Raw genomic sequence first — 20418 nt, 5'->3', positions numbered from 1 at the left:
GCTGTTGGAAGTACATAGGTGATTAGCCAGCATGTTATTTTATATTCCATGGTTCATAAATTTCAGTTAAATGTATTTAATTAAATCAGTTGCAATATAGAGCCACTTCCTAAGCGAATGAAAGCAATATCCACCACTTATAGGTCATAAAATTATTCTAATGTGTTTCAAATAGGCTAGACCAAATAATAATAAATAATGAATTTTAAAAAGATTATGAGCAATGGTTTATGCTTTTGGTCGCGTTTTGTGTCAACACCCAGGTTTAAGTTAGTCAGGAATCATTGTCAAACCAGTTAAAGGATCCTCCCAACTGAAACTGGAATCCCTGTTTATGCAAAACAAAGACACAAGACAAACATACACGTTCTTCAAGGCTCTGGCTGCACTCTACTATCCCGACTACAGACTTACTAATGCTTTTACTGATCTAATTCACAGGGACCATGACGATAACGAGGGTGACAGCGAGTCTCCCTGTGTGTTTGAGCTTGCATAATACAAAACGCTGAAAACTGTTTAGAGTTTCCCCAACATCACATGGAGGGTGTTGTTGTTGTTGTTGTGTTCTTCCCCACATGACTGGCTGCCTGTCTCACTGTCACATGGACACACTGGATGATGACAGACAGCCCCGCAAGTGCCCATCGATTCTCCAGAAGACCAGAGACTGAGTCAGACTGCAGCCTCTCTTACCGCCCACCTTCCTTCCTGCCAGCCTTTTCTTACTGGCTCTATCGCTGACAGCCAGGCAACTACAGGGACCCTCTCACTGGTCAATAATTAGGTTATTATCATACTGGCTCTGTCATGCCCATCAGACTGATTGCATGCATGGCAGCTGGGTAGAATGACACTGCATATATAGCCCCTGGTAAAGGAAAAAAAAAAAAAATCAGTGATGAGAGCGGCGACATTTAAAAAATACAGAATTTTATCATTTTCATCATTAATCTTCAAAACGTTCATTTTGAGCAGCTGCTGCTCTTTCAGCGTTAGTGAAGATTTCAGATTTGCAAACGAAGGCAGGTGGTGAAAAGGCTGAGAGGTCAGTGGAAAAACCGTTTCATGCCTGTTTATCCGTAAATCGAAAGAGAAAACAAACTGCTATAGAGCAACATCAGAGCAGGGGTGTTACTAACAAGTTCTGTTTTTGTGGTGAGTTTTACTGGAAATCTGGTCTCACCTTTGATTATACACACAAATTCAATTCGATGTTGGCCAATCATCTCAAATTCGGTCTGAAAACTGGAGCAGTCTTTGCTTTCATCCCATTCATTCTCAGTGTCAAAGGGAATTCAAAAGTTCAAGTCTAGTGAACTGAACTTTCCAAGAAACTGTCACTGCTGCTCCCCAGCAATAGCAAAAACTTATGTAACGTTCAATGAAATCTACAGATAAGGCTCTGTAACTTTCTCGTAGCCAGTCAGCCTCGGTCAGATTTGACTGAGCAATGAGCAGCTCTTCTGGCACAGCCAAAGGTCAGGACACGCTGCGGGGTGGGGGAGATTCATCTGATGAGCTGGGGTGGGCGGCGGGGGCTCTGGCAGGAAGCGGCAGGAGTCACGCAGCAGGGCACCCTCTCCACCATACAACACATGCACACACAAAAAACACACCCCTATATACAGGACATATTGATAAGCAATAAAGATCAGAGGCTGACAGACAGAGAGAGAATGCAAAAGTGTGCACACACTCAAGTGCACACACATAAAACGACACTGTCCTCCCCATGAGAACACTGCACGTTCTCTGAGATCATGTTTAAAGACAGAGTTAATGGAGGCCCAAGGCTGTGTCAAGACTCACTACATGTGATTCATCCAAGAGTGAGCAAAAGCCTTGGTTTCTATCTTATAAAAATAGTGGCTGCATGATATAACAACCGCAATGCTGATGAGAAGCAGTACGGTGACATACACAATGTCCCTGGCCCCAAGGTAGCAGAGCGACCTTGCTCTCAGACCTGGCATGATGTGTTGTTTTGTGGCCCTCGATCTTTGGTGACAACACACCCAGATGTATGAAAGAGAAAACCAATGCTGAGTTTAAGCTGAGTCACAGAAGTGAAAAGCAATGGGCTGCAATTACAGCTGCACTCTAAAACCAATCTGTCAGCTATTTGTGAAGAAATGAGAAAAGAAAATAGTCTCTTTTTTTTTGCAGAAAGTATTTTGTAGAGGTTCTACTCTGTGCATAGAGTACAAATACACAACCAGATAAAGTTTGTATAAAAAAGTCACATTTTAATTCTACGCACAACTTTATCAGAAGTTCTCCAGATTATAGGTTTATGTCCTCAAGAACAATACAAATAAGACTTCTGGTCTTCTGATTTTGAACACTATGGTTAAGGTTTGGTTAGATTTATGATAAATTGATAAATGATAACTTGGTTAGAATTAGAGAGAATTCATAGTTTGTTTGCTGAACACTTCAGCAAACAATATCTTCACTGGCTGCTTAAAGCTAAATGTATTTATTATTTGGCCACTCTGGTCAGCACAACAAGCTGTAAACACAACACTGACATAATACAGTTGATTTCACGAGCATATGGCGAAGTTTCATACTTATTCATCCAGCAGGTAAGGACCAACATTAGCATTCATTTTGTATCCACAGTGTGCATGGGCACACACACACACACACACACACACACACACACACACACACACACACACACACACACACACACACACACACACACACACACACACACACACAGTACCTTGTGCTTTGCAACAAAATCAATGAGGAAAGTCAACAGAGCGCTGAGGTGTGCCAGAAGCCTCTCAGCCTGTTAGCTAGTTTCTATTTACTGTTGTTCCCCTGCATGCACGTGTGTGTGTGTATGTGTGTGTGTGAGTTTGTTTGTGTTAACGCAGACGTGTTTGTTGTGACTGTTTGGAGTATATCATTGGATGAGGGGAATAGATCAAAACGACTGCCCCTTGGAAACATCTGTCAGTTTTTCCAGTGTGTACACACACACACACACAAACACACACACATACACGCACACACAAACACAGACACACATTCCTCACACTTATTTTGCCCTTCATCTGTCTCTTGAAAAAGAGTGAAGAAATTTTTGTCAGTGAGTCAGAAGATCTGATGAGTGTGTTGTGTGTTTTCCCCCCGAGAAAGACAAAGTCTCAACACTGAGCCGTCACAGGTGGCGCGTCCAGACTGTGAACACTTATGCTCAGACATATTTGTAATCCTCCATGTGGGGTCCAGGATGATAGTAAATCCACTGTATGTTTGTGTGTGTCTATCACCGCAGTCATCGGAGTGTGTGACTTCCTGTGTGACTCACTGATTAGACTCACTATGCAGAGCATGTGACACACACCAACACGCACGTGCTTACAAAAAGATTTGGGAACAAATGCTGGAAGGAAAGACTGACTTAACTTCTTCGGACAGTGTCAGAACTGTCAGTTGTTGTCAACTCTATCCACATTATATAAGCATCTCTTCACTTCTTTACAAGACTCAAGAGTCAGTGAACATGACTCTGTATTATGTAAGCAACAATAAACAACTGGATGTCCTGGTGCACGAAAATAGAAAGTAAATAATATGAAGCAGAGTGGCGTTTCCTCCGTTATAGCCTCCACTATTATATGGTCCACAACAACAAGCAAACGCAGACGTGGTCCTCAAATTGACGTCTATTTTTTAAAGTTTTGTTTGTAGTCAGTTTAATCCATGGTTAGGATAATTTCCCTCACGATACTTTACTGTCGCAAACTGTTGCTATGGTTACCTGCAGTTTACAATACAATATTATTGACCACCCACTGTGGTGGCAATTCAGTCTTTGACTGCACCGCAACAAAATAAAACATTACTGAGACAGGGAGCAGCCATTTCTGCTTGAACAATGACTGAAACAATTAATCAATGGTCAAAATAGATTGATTGATTAATCAACTAACTGTTGTACTTTCAGAGGCAACATATAAAACAACAAATAAGCATGACTGCAGCTGGTGGGAAAAACACACAGAGAGACGTTCACAGGTCTGTGGTTCACAGGTCTATTTGTCTGGTGTTTCTTGTCACTAGACAGAGAGTGTGAACTGTGAAGTGCAGGAAACGACATGTTTTGCTACGGCTTTTGACCACGGCAGCCCCATTAATTGGTGGCACATCACATGGCTGTCAGTGTTTGTGTTGTCTTTCTGTTTAGGTCGAAAAACATACTGGATCAGAGCAAATGATCCTCAGGCATGGAGCTGTCTGGGATAGTTTTCGGTTCAGGTTTAATGACAAGACTCTAGTACAACATATCAAAGGTTTTCCACTTTTGAATCAAGACCTATACCACAAACAAAATTTCATTCACCTTCCTTGAGAAGAAATCTTAGACACAGATACTGAATACAAATTCAAAACTATCTGTATTTCTGTAATTCAGGAAAATGGATCCTTTAAAATTAGATTAAAATATTAAAATCATTATATATGTGCAACTTAAAGTTTACCCTCATGTGTCATTCAGCTCAGTTTTTTTCAGGAATCTTGTGGTTTAAAGAAAAAGAGGAACTTACTACTCTGACGTTTGTTCTCAGTTGTTCATGAATAAAGATGTCAGAGAGATCACTTGTTTTCACGTCAAAGTGACAGTGTTGCGTTTGCCGCCCCGACAATGATGGCACAAACATAATACCTTTTTCAGAGCTTGTCTCAGAGCCAAAACTTTCATACTAGGAGTCTGTTCGACCAGGGAGTTGGCACAGTGAGATTAAAGACAGCCAAGACTTTCATCTCGGAAAAGAAAAGCCAACCCCATGTACAGTCCCAGTGTTATTTCAGGTCTTGCTAGATGCTTTAAGTGAATCACCAATAAGATCCTGTCAGAATCACACATCAGCACAGTCTGAGGGGAATAACATCAAAGAATTATGGGAATCTCAGTGGATTTAAGGGCCCAAAACACGAAATGTTGCTACAGAGAGAAAAACAAAATGGTGAAAACAAATGGTGGTGCAACAACACCGTCACACAGCTGAGATAGAGATTAAACAATTTCAGTCAAAGCAGCCGAGACCAGACTGATAATGTGAGTAAATCATCATTGTTTTCTGTGTTCATGATGCAGCTGCACAGGCTGTTTGCTAAGACAATAATAGACTTGGCTGAACAGTAAATTGGTGACCATCATTGGCCTGTCTCCTCAGCACTATAATTACCATATTGGATGAAGAAAACTCTTCATCTACCAAAAATGATCATGTTAGTGGGTTTTATCACCATCGTTGCAATAATAACAGAGCAAGAAATGAGGAATCTCAAAACCAAGACCTCTTCTGCTATCTCAGCTTGTCATAGCAACAACAGACAGCTTACAGTGCATCAATATTTCACACCTGCATTACTTCAGGTCTGGTGGCAGAGGCAGAAAAAAGCCAAAGCAGGCACCCCACGGGCAAACTGCAGAGTTCAGAACATAGTCAAGCATTAATCTCACCTCTGGGAGAGGAACAGTCACCAACCTGTCACACAAGCACACAAACAGAATGTAATCATCAAATTTGCCTGTTAAAGCTACACATGACTGGATTCCAGTTTCCCAAATTCCTTTAAGTAAACGGTGTGAATTCTTATTCCTACAAAACGCAGGATCCTTTTTCCTTGTTTGCTCTGTTCCAGCGGTCTCTCCGACACGCCTGACACTTGAGATTTTCATACAAGAATGCATAAAGTCATTGTGTGTCATTTTGTTTCTTATCAATCTGAGCTCCCTCTTACACAGCATGTCCTTGTACTCCCACACATGCAGGCCATCTGTGAAGCACACTGTAAATTAATGAGCGCCCCCTCACCCCAGCTGAGAAACATAATATAAATCCTCCCACAAAGTCTCCCATAGGTAGTGACACCCACAGACGGCATCCATCCCATTTCCATATACAGTAATGCATGCCCCGGCAGACATATCGTCTTTATGAGCAGGAGCTTGCCACTCTCCATCCCCCCTGGGTGACATGTGTCTCCACAGGGAAAGTGACAGGGGGTGCATGCGTGCAGATTTTACATGATGTGACTAAATGCATGCTCAAATAGCACCTTCCCCTCCAACACACACATACACACACGAGGTACTCGGACACACATGGAGACTGATGAAACGCATGGTGACACACGTGCACATCCTGCACTCTCACATGCACGGACACGCTTCCCCTGGTGATTAGAAAGTAGGTCAAGGACAACTTTCTACGAGGGCAAAGAGAAAAATAAAATCTGCGATGATAGACCGGCTTTGGCTGCAGCACAGAAAAGTGCCCACAGCGAGCAGAGTATGTATGATTTATAATCCGAGGCCGAGTCAGAGACGTGTAAATAAGTAGCCACAGACATGACGATTTAGAGGCTTTGAGAATAGACAATGAGCTCTGTCTGTGATTCTCTTACAAACTTTCTTAATGACGCTTCATGAATTATATGTGCTGCCCCATCTGATGAACTCTTCAGAGTTAATCGACTGTGTCCCTTTCATTTGTTTGACAAATAACTGTGCTTATATTACTAAACAGTCCAGTGCTGTCAGCTCTCAATGGCTGCAGTAAACAGCTCCACAATAGTAGCTGTAGAAGCAGTGCTACATTCAATAAGTATTCAGAAAGTATTTGTACAGCACAACAAATCAGTGTGTTGTGAAGCAAAACTTGGACCTTGAATGAGGACTTACTCTCTCCTGAGCAAACAGCAAACTAAATATTACTGTTTGGATGAAGAAAATGCACCATAAAGTAGCAAACACACAGTAAAACGTGGCACCTCCTCTGTTACATATATCTCAGAGTGATTGTGATTCAGAACGTCAAGCAGCATATCCTCCCATCATCTCACACTACCACATTCTCAACAGCTTGCACCGGAGAGCTCGGCGAGCAATAGAGCCGGCCCTGTTCACTCCAACCGTCCTCTAATAATACCCATCCTCTGGGGACTGAAGAGGAGTGGAGAGGGGTGGAGTAGAGGTGAGAGCACAGCTAAGTCTGCCGGTGCCGGAGTTCCCTTCTCGCTGCGGCTGCAGTGGTAGCCTCTGCTGCAGTGATGGGGAGCGAGAAGAGAGGCAGGGGAAAGGTGAGCTGGTGAGAAATGAGGTGAGTAAGGTAAGGGAAGAACGGCAGAGGTGCTGATTGTGTGTGTGTGTGAGTACCCACTCTGTGCCAAAACACACCTATTCAGCAGTATTTTCTGCACGGACACTAATCAGGTCTACTGTGCTCAGGTCCTCTTTTATGAGGGCCTCTTGTCTATTGTTTCATTAGAAGTGTTTGCTGAGCCGTGTGATCTAGGACAGGGCTTGAGAGAGGCGATTAATAACTCTGAGCATGAAGGAGCTGTCTTCAGGGCCAACTTCGAAAACTGTGCCATTTCTTTAATGGGGAGGGGAGGAAGAAGCTGGAGCAGCATCAAATAAGGACAGCGAGGTGAGCGCTTAGTGGGCTTGTGCACGTGTGTTTGCATGGATGCATCTAAAACCTTGCTTTTAGATGGGAACCTTTAAAAGAATGCAGAATTAGGTATTAGTAGTTCCTGTTCACAGTGTACCCGTGGATGTACAGACGAGCCTCTGATCTGGAAAATTCTGTTTACTCCTCACCTTTGGAGAAGACAGTTGTCCTGGGAGTGACATCCAAGTCCAGGGATGGGCTGAAGGGGAAGGCCCACAGCTGTGACAGCCTGGCAAAGAGCAGCAGGAGCAGCGGCAGGAGCAGGAGGGGCTGGACTGATCTCTGGTCTCCCATGCTTAACACACAGACCTGGGTCCAAGCACAGCCTTGTCTGCACTCAATTTGTTGTACACAAACAACCTACGTGTGAGACGAATGTATCTTCAGGCGCAGCAGCAAGCGGATATGGACTCTTTGATTATCCTCCAGCTGAGAACAGTCTGTGCAGAGAAAGAGGAAAAACAGTGTGTATAGCTAAACAAGAAATGATCCAGCCGACCAAACGAGATTCTTGCGTTGAGGTGGAAGTGGATTTCAGAGAGATCAATTAAAAACCGAGTAAACATTTGCAGAACAAACACCTGAGGGGGAAATTCTATGCTGACTGAACTTTGGTGAAGAGACACACTGTGTGAACTTTCTTGCCTACTTGACAGCATGAGCAGAAAATTACTTGCTGATATGCATGATCACTTTCTGATTACAACCAATTAGCCAAAGTGAATGAGTAAGGTGCTGTTACATAAAAAGACCATTTAAAAAGTTCTGGGAGTTAAATAATGTGCCCCTGTGATGTGGTATTGCAACACACTTAAGTTCATCTCTTAATTAGCTGTGTGCACGCTGGAGCAGCATGATGGATAATCTAGAGATTAGGCCCTGTGCCATCAGCGCAATCTCCGCCTGGCTGCTCGTTCTCTGACTCTGTCACTGATCAAAGGGTCAACACTGTGAATCCCACTCCACCGCACAGTGACACTGGAAAATAACCAGCTTAATCTCCACGGCTGCTGTTGCTAATCACTCGCAGCGTGAAGCACAACGAGGCTAATGACCTCTCTGTTAGCACTTTCGCTGCTACGCTCCGAAACCAACCTATAGGATGAGAAGGTGGGAGATGAAAAAGGTAAAGACTAAGTGATGGGATCCCCTTACCTTGTGTTTATCCATTTATCTAGGTCTACTTTCTGAAGTTGGCACCACCCAATGTAATCTCTGTGTTTTTGCTTCACAAAACCTACAACTTGAGATAAGATTATTTTGTCAAACTACTGTTCCCAAGTCAAGATGAACTGTAAATACAGCTGAATAATAAAGGCAAAACCTAAGAGAGTACTCCACCAATTTAGTATAGCACTCCTAAAGCCATATGGAGTTGCATTCCCTGAGACTTATAAACAGATTTTGATGTATAAAATCTGTGGAGTTCCCCTTTAACAGTGCAACATAGGTCTTGTTTGATGCCTGTTGTCATAAACTTTGTGAACGTCCCCAGCACCACTGTCTGCCAAAACTGGCAAAAATAGAGGACAGCAGATGAACCAGAGAAGCGGGCATGGTGGTGAGAAGCTCTTTGGTGTGGTTTTGTCAGCTGCTGCCCTCATGTAACTCACAGCAAACACACCATTGTCTCAACACATCTGCATGTGTGTTGTGTGTGCTGTTCTACAGGAGTTTGCGAGAGCGTTGACATTGTGGTGTTGCCTCACTGATGAAAACATGGAAACTCCAGGAGGGAAAGGTAAACACATCTGCCTTGGCACTGGCACGACCAGTGTGCCATGCAAGAACATAGGAGACGAGAGGAATCGAACAAAACAGCGAGCAGTGTCTGAAACACCTTTTTATTTAGCAAAGACTATCAGCTTCTTCCTGTGTATTGATCCATAGAGCTGGGCTTGAATCAGATCTACGGGGACACTTTAACCTAATTTCAGTGATAGTCTCTGCACTCTGATGCTCATCAAACATGTTGAAATGAAGCCATTATTCACCTACAGAAGATAAAGGAGTTTGCTGAGTATGATCAAGCCTTTTTCCAGTAAGAGCAGAATAATTTGCAAAATACCTAGTCTGACATTTCTGCAGAAAAACTGCAAAACAGGTTAGCTATTCTTATACTTCCTTTCAACTGATATCTTTTAAAATGCCAGATACATTATCATACCTTTGATTGCAGCCATCAGCCGACAAATACAGGGTCTGTATTGGTCTATATGCTGTATTGGTATGATATTTATACATTTTCTTATATTTTTTCTTTTTTTTTTATCCCAAACCATTGGGGGTTTCCACAGAGCTGAACCATAAATGAGATTACTCACACATTAAAGAAAGCCTGAGTGGGTTCACCCTGTGGGGCACGTTCACTACGTCTTAAGACAAATCTTCTCAGAGAAGCGTGAAATCACGATTGTGTTGCAAATAATCTGCCGCTTCGTACACGAAAAATAAACAGAATTTACGGAAGAGATTCTCTGTTCGGGTCTATCTGATAAGCAAGAGCTGAAAAAACCCACACATTATGCCATCACACTCAAAATGACAACATGTGATCATGGTTTCTTTGGACTTTGTGTGATTTAAATTTTTAACAGTCAAATAGACTGTTCTTCTGCTTGGTACATTTACTATTATTAAAATCATCCACTACATAGTCCGTGATCACAGATGATCTCACCGCCTTTGTCTTTCCTGAGGTTGTATCAGAGACATTTCCTATTTAGAACTGTGAAACATTTTCTATGAAATAAACTCAGTGTGATTCGAGAAGCTGAAGAAATATCCAAAAAGTCAACTTATGACACACCGGGAATTCTGCTTCTTCCAACAACCTCCAACGATGCAAAACCATGTTGTAATGTATGTTCAGCGTAATCATTACATATTGTGGTATATGATGTTTATTTGTCACATATTATATTGTGTAAATTGAGCTGCATGAAGATTTCAGTATCAAACTAATTCATTGTAACCACTCCACATTTATTTATGTCCATTTGAATCAGAGACTGGAAAGATGAGATTACCACTTCAGTCATCTGTACCACTCTCTAATAAGACGTCCTTTATGTTTGATGTCTGGCTTTTTAATGATTAAAAACACATCATTTGATAAAGCTTTATAGATCAGTCCTAAGCCATCAATAAGAACTATAAGAGTAAACAGGGTATAACAGGGCTGAAGCCTGTGAACAACTTATTAACATTTACAACTAAAGATCTGATGAATCACTATGAACCAGTTACAGATGACTTACTAACATTTGCTGATGCCTTATTAAACAGTAAGAAATGATTGACCCTTTATTGCTCTATCTGACTTAATAAATGGCTGTAAATTGAAAGACTGCATTTACTTAAGAGCTGTAGTTAGGTAGAATTATTAAAGTATTTGTATTTTAATGGCACTTTACACTACACTACGCAGTTCCTATAATTCATGATTCTTCTATCCTACCTCTGAGTTTAGGAACAAAGCAGCCAGTTCTGAGGAATAAGCGGCTTCAGAACTGTCCTACTATTGATACGGTGACACAAAAATACTTACACACATACCCTAACATCAAATAATCGTTACGCGTAACTTTCATGGCTTAACAGACTATAAAACCGTTTGTACAAAGACCGCGCAACGTGCAAACATCCACCCATGTGCACCTGTCCGACCTGGACTGCAGCACTGAGAGGGAGAAACAGCAGCGCACACTGTGTGGTCACCTTCACCTGAGTACAGATGAACGTTTGGAGAATAAATGTACGGAGAGCGAGTGCGCAGGAAAAGTAGGAGAAACACGTCAACGCGGCAGCTCAGACAAACGGTGCGGCAGAAAGAAGCAAAAGCGGCAAAGACCGACTCACCTGCTTCTTTGCCGGAGCCCCAGAAAAATCCTGTGAGTCGTCCTCTCCGCTGCGAAACACCGAGCTGCTCTGCTGCAGTTACCCAATGCTCACACACACAACTCAGCCCACCCCCCCACCCACTCAAACACACACACACACACACACACACACTCAGGATTCATAGCCCATATAGACTGACTTGCCCTATCTTTCGACCACACAGTGCAATTTCCTCATGTGTCCTATGATTTTGGTTGTTTTGAGACATAAAGGTAGAGAGTTTTGGTTACTTTTGTAATGGCGATTTTTAAACTAGTAAAATAATTTTTTAACAAAAATATAAATCGTTAAATCGTAAATTATTTAATCTTCTGCAGGAACAAACAGTGTGTGCTTTTAATGTCTGTTATTGCTGTCAATCTTTGTCTTAATGAGACTTTCCCGGCTGGAAAAATAGTTCTTGATGGGTGGGGAAAACCTAAAAAAAAAAAAAAAAAGCACAACAATGTCATGATATTTCAATGCTGAGTCCAGATGAGCGTAGAAATATAAATGAAACATGACTTATTGGAAATTATTTCAATATGATTATAATAGAAACATTAAATTTGCCTGAAAACTGTGTTTACCACTTTGTTGTCGTTAAAGCTTTTTAATGTGACAACCCAACAAGTCTGATTAGACTCCATGTGATCTGTCTGCCTCATGTCTGACCCCTGCTGGAGAAGAAACAGAAAAACAAAAATTCAGTTTGTCTTTTTCCTGTTGCCCACCAGTGGAGCCCCATTTCAAATCAACCCTGACCCGGGACTCCCGGGGCCGGGAGCCGTCCCATCTCCCAGCACGCACCCAGAGCATGCATGTATAAAAGTGGCACCCTGACTCAGGAGATTTGGGAGCGACCCAGTAAACGTGGCTGTCTGGGTGTCCCTGTGGTCTGGGGCCCCTGAGTCTTTCCTGGTTGGTAATCCGGCCTTGCTTGGCACTGGGTGGCGCTGTAACTCTAACCTGTTAGTCCACACGGCTGGGAAACCCCCATCCAGAGACACGCTACTACGGGCTTCACGGTGTGAGTAACCGACTGTAGTTGTCATGACGTGGACTGGTCTGCCTCCACCGTCGCCTCCCAGTGATCGGTGATCGAGACTCAGCCGAGTAGCAGCAAAGCCAACAAGTTAGCCTCCCACCGAGCCAGACACGATTTGTTTCACCCAGTTAACAGCTCGTTTGTTGGTACGTAATATTTATTAGCTCTGTTACGAATATTATACGTGAAGTTGGTTGTGAATTGATCGGCAGACAGCAGCCTGTTGACGTTAACCAGCCAGCTAATGCTAGCATTTAAATATGGCTAGCCAGTGCTAACCAGCAATGCTTTCTTCAACCTGTTAGCAGCAGATAGTCTCACAACGCTGTTGTTGATGTTTTCAGCTTTCACACAACACAACGTGTGCGATGTTAGTTAGTTGTTGCTTTAGCTGATTATCGATTATTGATTGATTATTATGAGTCAGTTGAATCGACAGCCGATAGCAGTCGATGCTTATCAGTTAGCCGCTGTGAACTGGTGATCATGTTTGTGAAACTCGCTTTTTTTCCCCCCCAAGAAGCATCGTCGCCTTTTCCTTAATTGCATTTAGAAGCCTTAGTTAAACACAGCTTGTTAAGGATGGTGTTCAGCGCTTTATATTTTTATTTTATGGTTACACTACTATTCCTGCTTGTTTGTGGGACACTGTTAGTGCTTGAGACCTTTAAACCCATGCTAGCTTCTGGCTCAGGGGACCTGTTTTCCCCAGATTTGGAGTCAGATTCCTTAACTCAGTTTATAATCTGAAAGCGTACAACATGTGGTAAGTGTAAAACACAATATCTGATCTCTGTTTGCCTTTTTTTTTTTCTTTTGGTCATGTTTAGCTGTCTGTTCTGTTAATCTGTCTTGAGATCAGGAGCTCAGTCACCATGTTTGTGTGCCATATCTTTTGGCAATCAGAGTGAAGACAACAGGTGTGTTCCCATGTCCCTGCTGTGAGGCCTGTCCACAGGTGGAAACAGCTCGGAATCTGCTCTGTCTGCGGGGACATGAATTGAATGTTTGTAGATATTGTCCCGCTCTGCGGCCTGCTCTCAAGTAGACCACTTCTCAGTTAGTAAGATATGTGTTAAAGATGCGATATGGTACAGTGAACTGAGAGTCATCCCGCTTCACGGCTTGGATCTGATAGGAACGGGGCTGGGAAGCTTTTAGTTACACTCCAAGGAGATTGCTTTGGCCAAGTTTGCTATCTCAGTCAGATAGTGCTTAGACGCTCCATTGTGGTTGACTCTGAAGGAAGGTGTCACATCGCCTCGGGGCACTGTTATTGTGGGCTATTATATGCTTTTCCCCACTGAATATGTGACAGAGTGTTTGTAGATCAGGGCAAGTCTGAGCTGGTGGTAGTCAGGTGTAAAGTAAGAGGCCTGCTGGTGTTGTTAAGTGAATTCTTCTCCCAAGGGAGCTACGTGCAAGAATGCACTTCGATGGGAAAGTGAAACTCAGTGCCAGTGAGTAACGAAATTGATGCAGGATTTACAGTAATTCACAAAGCGATGTGACATATCACACATTTATATTTACGGTAGGTGTAAATTACATAGTGTAGCACATTCAAAACACCTGAGGACAAGAAAGCGCAGTAACAGCACTGAGCCTTTGAAGACATTCACGTGACTTTCCTTCTGTTGTTTCACTGTGAAGAAGAGCAGGTTTTTTTTTTTTACGGGGAACAGTGAGGTGGAGCTTCAGAGGAATGGTCATAAAAATGACTGAGGAAAATTACAGTTTTATTCAAGCACACACCACACAGCTGGGTGTGGGCCAGAGGAAAAAGGAACAGTGTCTCACAGTCTAGCTAATGAGTACTTACTGTACCATTGCTATGAAAACACCTCCCTTTGGTCCGCTCAAACTCTGTGGGGGAAGCAGGGTCAGGAATGTCATTATGATTTTGGGTTATTCATGCTGAGATTTAACAATGAGATGTTGCAGTGACTTTCAGTTATACTCAAAAGTGTCTTTATATTATATTCACAAATATACGATGTGTATTTTGTGTTTCAGGGTGAGAGAATGCCTTCTCTTTTGCCTACTGACTTGAAAATAACTTTAAGAAGTGCACTGTGTTTTTGCAGGCTATAATGAGGTGGTGACCCGGGGCTGGCCAGGCCGTGAGATGATTGCAGCTTGGCGCAGAGAAAAGACGGAGCAGAGAGACTGAGAAAGAAGAATGGGCAGGAGCATCTGGGGCTGCTGGCACGGCGTCTTCTCTACTGCATTTCTCTATGGCTCTTTGGCCCTCTTTACCTCCATCCTCCACAATGTGTTCCTGCTTTACTATGTGGAGACATTTGTGTCCATATACAAGATTGATAAAGTCTCCTTCTGGGTGGGAGAGGTAAGAGAAAAGACTCATGTGTCAGTAAACATTTGGCCCAAATTATGACTCATAGGGCAAATGTGAAATTTAGAACTAATGTACCCGCTGAGTTATGCTGACAGTCAGCATTGTATTAAGTCCTTGTGTAAGTCCTGGTAACCAGTTTGGTAGCACCATGTTCAGTTGTGTATTATTTGCAGTAAGGCGTCATCAGCCTGTATTTGTTGATTATTATTATTATTTTATTTTTTATTTTTTTGTTCTATAGCTTTGTTGACTTTTACTTCTGATGCTCCACAGACAGTTTTCCTCATATGGAACAGTCTGAATGACCCTCTCTTTGGCTGGCTGAGTGATCGCGCCTTCCTCAGCTCTCCTCAGTAAGTGTCCTCATCCTGCCTTCCTCCTCCTTTGTTGGTTGGTTGCCGCAAAATAATATTTAAATATTTAATGCTGTACAAAAGCAAAGAAAAAGGCAGTGACTTTTCAGAACATGTTGAAGATGCGTTACCAAAATATTTCAAGTCCACTGTGAAGATACAATAATCTGAGAGCTGTCTTCTTTCAGAAATGTTAGATTTATAAAAACACTGTAACATGATGACAGAAAGTAAAAGTCATTTTTGAAAGTTTGCTGCACGTATTGCCCTGACTTCTCTGATACACCCGTCCACACACAAATGCTTCAGCACACTCCTCAGCTGTTATCAGCTGCAGTAACGCTCAACATTGTTAAACCTGAGGCCGCCACCTGTGTTTGTATTTCTTACGGTTCAGCACACTGTGGCTCTGTATTGTCATAAGGTGGCGCCAGAATAAAAGGTGTTTACTTTATTCGGTAGAAAAGTGTGTTATATCTGCACCCTTTATTCCGTTGTATAGCAGGGTTATGTGCTATTTAACCTTTTATTTATTTATGTTGTTCTTGGTTTTGGAATATTTTATTGTGGCCATGGTTTCCTGTTTCTGTATTTACATAGGCGGTTACGTAACACTGGTCATGCCAAAGTGACCACCAGGATATCCTCCACCAACTCAAATAGCTTGAGAGTATTTAAACAAGTCTGTTGACCTTACTTGTTTTTGACTCTGTATCAAAACATCAGTCTCATTGCGTCAAAAAAAAGTTGCTTAATCGTCACAAAACTTGTATTTTTATCTAATTACGGATGATTTTTGTTTTTCCACCCAGGACAGGTTCTCAGATCACATCTCCAGAGGTGGTGCTGAAGCGCCTGAAGGCCCTCTCCACAAATGGCCCTCTCTTTGCGCTGTCGTTCCTGGCCTTCTGGGTGGCGTGGGCCAGGCCAGGCCTGCAGTTCCTGCTGTGCCTGTGCCTGTATGACGGTTTCCTCACGATGGTGGACCTCCACCACAGCGCCCTGCTGGCTGACCTCGCTGTGTCTGCAGCTGATCGCACGCGCCTCAACTTTCACTGCTCGGTGTTCAGTGCTTTGGGCTCATTCTCCGTTTTTCTGTCCTACTCCTTCTGGGACAAGGAGGATTTCTACTCTTTCCGTTTCTTCTGTGTGGCTCTGGCAGCTTTTTCCGTTTTCGGCTTTTTCTTTGTGTCCAGGTTGCTACAGAGTCGTTTTCAAAAAGAAATCCGTCCAAGACACGATGAGGCACTGACGCTCAAAGAGTAAGGATTGTAAAACAATTTAGAAAGTCTGAATAACATTGTTTTTTTTTTTTCTTCTCTGTCTCAGTTTCATTTTCTTTTGTTCTGTCCCAGGCTGAGTGTTGGCCATGCTCCACTTACACACCCAGAAAAACCTGTCACTATTGGACAGTACCTCAAGCAGCTCTCCAGACACAGGAACTTCATGTGGTTTGTGTCTATGAATCTTGTTCAGGTGAGACATTATCGTCTCGATACACGTCTATACATTTATCCTGTTACCTGTCTTCTATTCCTAATTATGATTGAATGTTTAAAAAACTCTAATACAGTGAATTAGCTCTCATTTAGGGACTAATGCTCTTTGTTCAGCTCTTTGTGGAACTTGAATCCCAGTGTTTTTATTTCAGCTACTCAGCAATACTCAGTTAATGTTTTTGCTCCCTCTGTAGGTGTTTCACTGCCATTTCAACAACAACTTCTTCCCTCTTTTCCTTGAACATCTCCTCTCTGACAACATTTCCGCTTCAACGGGTTCTATCTTACTTGGTAAGATCACTTCAAGAAACACTTGCCCAAAAATAATCCTAGATTTAAGGATCAAAAAGTTCTCAGAAAACCAGTGAAGTGGTATCCAGAAATAAATCTCCTCAGCTGGGAGGAACTGGTCTATCTGTGTCTATAAAGAGTAGATTTCTGTTTTCATATTAATTTGCATTCCACGTTTTTTTCTTTTGAAATGATTCTTATTATTTAATGCTTCTCTGCTTCTGCTCTCGTGCAGGGATCTCTTACATTGCCCCCCACCTGAACAACTTGTATTTCCTGACACTGTGCCAGCGTTACGGGGTTTACCAGGTTGTCCGCTGGCTATTTTTGCTCAAACTGGGACTTAGTGTGGTTATGGTGCTGGCAGGGGCTGACCACATTTATCTGCTGTGCATCTTCATTGCTAGGTATGGCCACGTACACACATCAGCACACGCGTCAGGGATCCGATGTGTGACAGCTTGAACTTTTGTTTGCTTGTTTGTTTTGTGTGTTTTTTGTTTTTTTGGTTTATCGCTTTTATATCTAAATACACAATCACACAGCAACACTTATCAAGGATGAGTAGATTCACTATTATACACAGCTTTCACAAGGACACACGCCAAGGACCCTCTGTGTCACAGCCTTCCAAGTTAACTCAACATTTATTACATGTTGGATCCAAATATTGTGTTAACTTGCCTTTGCCACAAGACCTTTTTTTTTTTTCTTGGAAAATATAAACTTCAGTTTTGGCCTCTGTCACTGAGAACTGAGACCAAGGGTGCCATATTGAAATATCCCTAAACCATGAATTTGCCTCCACATGCTTTAAAATCTAAATAACATTCAGTACTCTGTATCCATAGAGCCTGAAGAGTCAGGCTCAGGATTGAGAGTACAGCCCATTTGCTCACATCTTAATGTGATTTTGTGCTCGATGTTTTAAAGGTTTTCATTTAGTCAATCATCTTATTGATGTGAAATAACTGTGCTGTTCTTAAAGTCAACTCGAATGCCTCATCGAGTGCTCTGCCGCTGAGCCTTGATGGGGTGTGTGTGTGTGGTTAGTCGTAGTTGTCACAGCTGTGGTAGAAGTAAAAAATGTGTGAATGCTTTTGTTTTTTTCCTTCATACTTTCAGGCTGAGCGGATAAATAAAACATATTGACCACAAGTGATAAAGTTGTTACTTCACTTTATATAATGTGGTTTTACACACACAGGTACACCTAGGCCCACTGTGTTAGAAACTGCTCATGAAGACATTGCTACATTAAAGTGATGAAGACTGTAACCCACCTTCTTTTCTTCTTAGTAACCGGGTGTTTACAGAGGGGACGTGCAAGCTGCTGAAACTGGTCATTTCCGACCTGGTGGACGAGGACTTCGTGATCAACCGCCGTCAGCAGGCCGCCTCCGCACTCCTCTTCGGGATGGTTGCCTTGTTGACCAAACCAGGCCAGACATTCGCTCCACTCATCGGCACCTGGCTGCTGTGTGTTTACACAGGTACAGACAGAAACACTTACACTGGGTCCTCATAAAGAAATGTACATAATTAGCTTGTTTCAAATGCTGCTACATGCTGCTGCGTTCATGTGTGTTTGTGACTTTCGGGCAGACAGAGTATCAAGTTACGTCAGCTGGCCCAGCAAATTACTAGGATTCCAGCTCTATCTGTGATCGTTGTGGACGTGAATGCATGTATTAACTGTTCAACATTATGATGCTGTTGCCACGCTGATAAGGTTTTGTGTAACTGAAACCTTCTGAAAGTGGAACTGTTTTGAAGATCAAACAGTGCACAGCTGCACACGGGACAAATCTGCACAGGGTTGCACACAGCAAATGAATTATCAGAGTTATATATAACCCTAACCCTGTCTGTAACTGTCTGTTATTTAGCTGACATTCTCATTTACCTATGATCAAGAAAGCAAATAATCATATTTCCCAAAACTGAATCTATTTCAATAAGAGAAAGAATTTTTTGTTCCATTAATGCTCTTAATAACATAACCTAATATATGTTTTCTATGTTACCTTACTATCTTCTATCATGCAATCTAAAACAAACAAGTTAGATTTTAGTTGGAGAGCCATCTGTTTAAAAAAAAAGAAAAAACAGTTGAATGTGTGAATTGCTTCATTGTGTTTCAGGTGCACAGGAGTTTACTTTTTTTCTCATGCTTGATTCCCTTTCCTCAGGTTATGATATTTTTGAGAGGGAGCCTGTGAAGGACTCTGTGGTTTCTGTGCCTGACGTTGCCTCTGGCTCAGGGACTCCACCTCTACGCCTGGGTTGCTTCTACATGTTGGTGTTTGTGCCTATCACCTGTGCCCTGCTCCAGCTGGCCGCCTGGTCTCGCTTCACACTTCATGGCCGCAAACTGCAAGGGATCAAGAACTTAAGACAAGGGGCCCAGCATGGCCACCTGATCGATGTCAAGGCCATATGACCTGAATAAAGCTGGGTGAAGCTGCACACAGACACTTTTAAATCTTCAGTTTTACAGCCCCTTGATAATAAATTAGAAGATGATGAAGCAGAAAGCTGCTCTGATTCATTCTGCAGCCACTGTTCAACAATATGAACCACTACATGTGTCTTTGTGGACATTGAGAAATACACGATGGGCCGACAAATCCCTCTGGAAGGAAAATGAAACTTGCCTTATTTTTTTATATGAAAATATTGACCTATATTTATATTTGACAAAAGATGACCAAAAGATAAAGTAGAACCAATCAATCCTTTGGATGTAGAAGGACCAAGGTGATTTTTTTATTTTTATGGTGCAGGCCAAAGATGGGTTGCCCTTTTTTTAGAACGGTTTGTAAAGCATAATTCTGGCCTGCAGTCTCAGAACCCTTTCTGCTCAGTAATCTTCAGTAACATCAGGAGGCGGGGAGGTTTAAACACAGAGCAACTGTTCTGATTTTCAATGTTATTAACAGGATGAAGAAAATGAAACTGCGTTAATGTGTTCAGAGTGCTGTTGATGCTGCATGGATCCTGCACTTCACAGCTGATTAGTAATTGTACTGTTTCTTTATATTTACACAGAATGCCCTCCCAGTTTGATGTAGAGAACTGTATTTTTCTGATAACGTCCAGTATTGAAGATGATTAGAATGTTTTTGCACAAAACTGCCATTTGTCTGTTGTACTTCTAACATTCTGATTGTGACATACTTTATGTACTGTAGTAATAAAAGTTGGGATAAGTAATTTATGCTGGTAACCATACTATCAATTCAGTTTTGTAATTTTTCAGATTCTACAAAGAATGTGTGACATTAGCACAAATAAATCTGCTCTGCTGAAAATCAGTTAAACTCTGCTGTGCCATGACACCTGTGTAAGATGAACTGAAACTTTTCTATACTTGGTCATAAAACTAAAATGTGAACTGTTTGGAGCATCTGTCTGTGAATTCTTTCTGCTGCATGTGAGTAACAAGGAAGTGAAAACAAAAGTCCACTATGGAAGTGTTGATCCTGAAACGTATCTTTCA

The 20418-nt window shown here is 42.2% G+C and overlaps 2 protein-coding genes across 2 annotated transcripts in view; one reads left to right on the top strand and one right to left on the bottom strand.

Moving 5' to 3' along the window:
* sema4gb (sema domain, immunoglobulin domain (Ig), transmembrane domain (TM) and short cytoplasmic domain, (semaphorin) 4Gb) overlaps positions 1-11417 on the bottom strand; it is a 29805-nt gene extending 18388 nt beyond the window's left edge. Inside the window, exons 1-2 of the mRNA XM_041067134.1 lie at positions 11346-11417; positions 7634-7924 (exon numbers count right to left, since the gene is read on the bottom strand). Of these exons, the coding sequence (XP_040923068.1) occupies positions 7634-7778 (145 nt within the window). The 5' untranslated portion in view covers positions 7779-7924; positions 11346-11417. The remainder of the gene's footprint in view (positions 1-7633; positions 7925-11345) is intronic.
* Positions 11418-12400: 983 nt separating this feature from the next.
* On the top strand, positions 12401-20317 carry mfsd13a (major facilitator superfamily domain containing 13A). The gene is made up of 9 exons (XM_041029307.1): positions 12401-12560; positions 14502-14764; positions 15047-15126; positions 15939-16388; positions 16482-16602; positions 16820-16916; positions 17152-17323; positions 18216-18409; positions 19109-20317. Exons 2-9 carry the CDS (start codon positions 14597-14599, stop codon positions 19357-19359), a joined length of 1533 nt encoding a protein of 510 aa, XP_040885241.1. The 5' UTR covers positions 12401-12560; positions 14502-14596; the 3' UTR covers positions 19360-20317.
* The last annotated feature ends 101 nt before the right edge of the window (positions 20318-20418 follow it).

The sequence above is a fragment of the Toxotes jaculatrix genome, chromosome 21 (genome assembly GCF_017976425.1).
Source record: "Toxotes jaculatrix isolate fToxJac2 chromosome 21, fToxJac2.pri, whole genome shotgun sequence".
NCBI lineage: Eukaryota > Metazoa > Chordata > Actinopteri > Toxotidae > Toxotes > Toxotes jaculatrix.
Note: the sequence above shows the minus strand (reverse complement) of the source record. Positions and strands in the feature narration are given on the sequence as shown.